General features: G+C 62.7%; 1 protein-coding gene across 1 annotated transcript in view; it reads left to right on the plus strand.

Moving 5' to 3' along the window:
* SH3BP1 (SH3 domain binding protein 1) overlaps positions 1–1771 on the plus strand; it is a 12783-nt gene extending 11012 nt beyond the window's left edge. Inside the window, exons 19-20 of the mRNA XM_077761970.1 lie at positions 476–488; positions 1305–1771. Coding sequence (XP_077618096.1) covers positions 476–488; positions 1305–1639 — 348 coding nt within the window. The 3' untranslated portion in view covers positions 1640–1771. The remainder of the gene's footprint in view (positions 1–475; positions 489–1304) is intronic.
* The last annotated feature ends 207 nt before the right edge of the window (positions 1772–1978 follow it).

The following is a 1978-nucleotide window of genomic DNA, read 5'->3' on the forward strand; positions in this document are numbered from 1 at the left end:
GGGGGAGGAGGGTGGGCAAGGAGAGGGGGGCTGGGCAATCAGACCTTGTCCTGTTTTCAGACAGCGGGGGAGGCCAGGACTCCCAAGTGGCTAGGAGCCTAGGTTTGCTGCCTGACGCTCTGGGTTCAGATTCCAGTGCTATGACCTTGGGCAGGTGACCTCACCTGTCTGCCCCCTCAGCGTCCTCCTCTGAGTAATGAAACAATAAGCACACCTACCTTGCAGGGCTGCTGGGCAAATTAAATGGTGCTGCCTGGCAGGTAGCCGGCACCCCGTAAACGCTTGATAAAGGTTAGCATCAGGAGGCTGTGGAGTCTAGCCCCTCAAGAAGTCCAGAGATCAGAGGGAAGAGATGGAAAGGAGGCTTCAAAGGGCTGGTGGGCTGGTGGTGGAGACAAACTCCCGGCTCCTCTGAGTCCCTTTGGTGCACTCACCTGTTGACTTGGCCTAAAGCCCAGCAGGTGAGAAGGCACAGGTTCAGAGGAGGAGTCACTGCCAGTGGTCAGGACACTTGGGAGGGGCCCCGCCAGCCAAGGAGGCCCTGGAGTTTCCTCCCCGGGGGTACAGGGTAGAGCCCGTAGTAGCGGGAGCAGCTCCAGGACCCTCTGGACCAGCATGGGTGGACAGGTCACACAGGGACCTTCCTGGAAGAGGTGTCCAGCCACCCTTCCTGGATGGGGACAACTGGGATGTGTGTTCGCCAGAGCACAGCACCTCCAGTCCCTGGAGGTCTTTGTGTCAGCCCTGGGAGGTCCAGGCTTTCATCCCATCTTAACAGTGAGGAAACTGAGGCCGCAAGGGGGCAGGTGATTTGCCCAAAGCCCACAGTGGGTGGAGGCAGGGCTACAATCAGCGTCAACCGCCTCATGCGATCAGAACGGGGCAGCAGGACCTCTGAAAACCCAGGTGGGCGGCTCTGGTGGCTCCTGAGAGGTGAGAGAGACCCTAATCTCTGCCCAGCACTGGGTGAGCCAACCCCGCTCGGGATGGCCTCCCTTTTACGTTCCAGCCAGGGAGTCGAGCAAAATAAAAACGGACATGGTCATTTCGGACAGAGGGCAGCAGGTCCCGCTAAGAAAATACAGCAGGAAAATATAACAGTAACTGGAACAGGGCAGAGGACGGGGTTCTAGCCCAGGGGGTGAAGGGACACAGAGAGAGCCCTAGGTGATGAGTAGCGGGCTGTGGAAACCGCGCTCCCCGCAGAAGGAATGGCAGATACAAAGGTCCTGAGGTGGCATAGAGCCTGGGGGATGTGCCGCAGGCAGTGTGGATGCCTAACTGCCCCTGTCCTTCCTCCACAGCGAAGCGTCCAGCGCCAGCCCGGCCCACCATGCCGCCCCCCCAGGTCTCCAGCACGCGCTCCTCCCCTCCAGCCCCAGCCCCGCCCCCTGGCTCTGGCAGCCCTGTGGCCCCCCAGGCTCTGCNCCCTCAGCCCGCCCGACGCCAGAGCCGGCGTTCCCCAGCCTCCCCGGGACCGGCCTCCCCCAGCGCTGTCTCTCTGAGCGCACCTGTGCAGGTGGACCTGGGCGGGGCCACAGAGGAGGGCGGGGCCCCTGAGGTTGTGGGCGGGGCCTCCACTCCCCCGGCCATCCCCCCTCAACCCCGGCCCCGGAGCCTTGCCTCCGAGACCGACTGAGCTGGGCGGCTCCTCCCTCCCACCTGTCCGCCCGGGACGCAGCCCTCGCCCTTGCCCTTCCCGGGAGGGGGGAGGGGACCTCCAGCCTCTGCCTACAAGTGCCTCGGTGCCCGCTGGGTCGGCCCCCATGGCAAGGAGGATTCCGGATAGTCCTCCACGTCCAGACCTTTTCCTCCCGAATCCACACTGGGCTTGGGGGCCCCTCACCCGACTCCCAGCCCTCTGGCAGGGTCCCAGGGGAGCCGCCGGGAGCAAGGAGGGGTCTGCCTGCTCCGACAGAACTTTTATTTTTCTCTTGCCAACATATATTTTGTAAGGCTGGTAAATAAATTATTTTGG

Source organism: Crocuta crocuta, unplaced genomic scaffold (assembly GCF_008692635.1).
Source record: "Crocuta crocuta isolate KB4526 unplaced genomic scaffold, BGI_CrCroc_1.0 scaffold193, whole genome shotgun sequence".
NCBI lineage: Eukaryota > Metazoa > Chordata > Mammalia > Carnivora > Hyaenidae > Crocuta > Crocuta crocuta.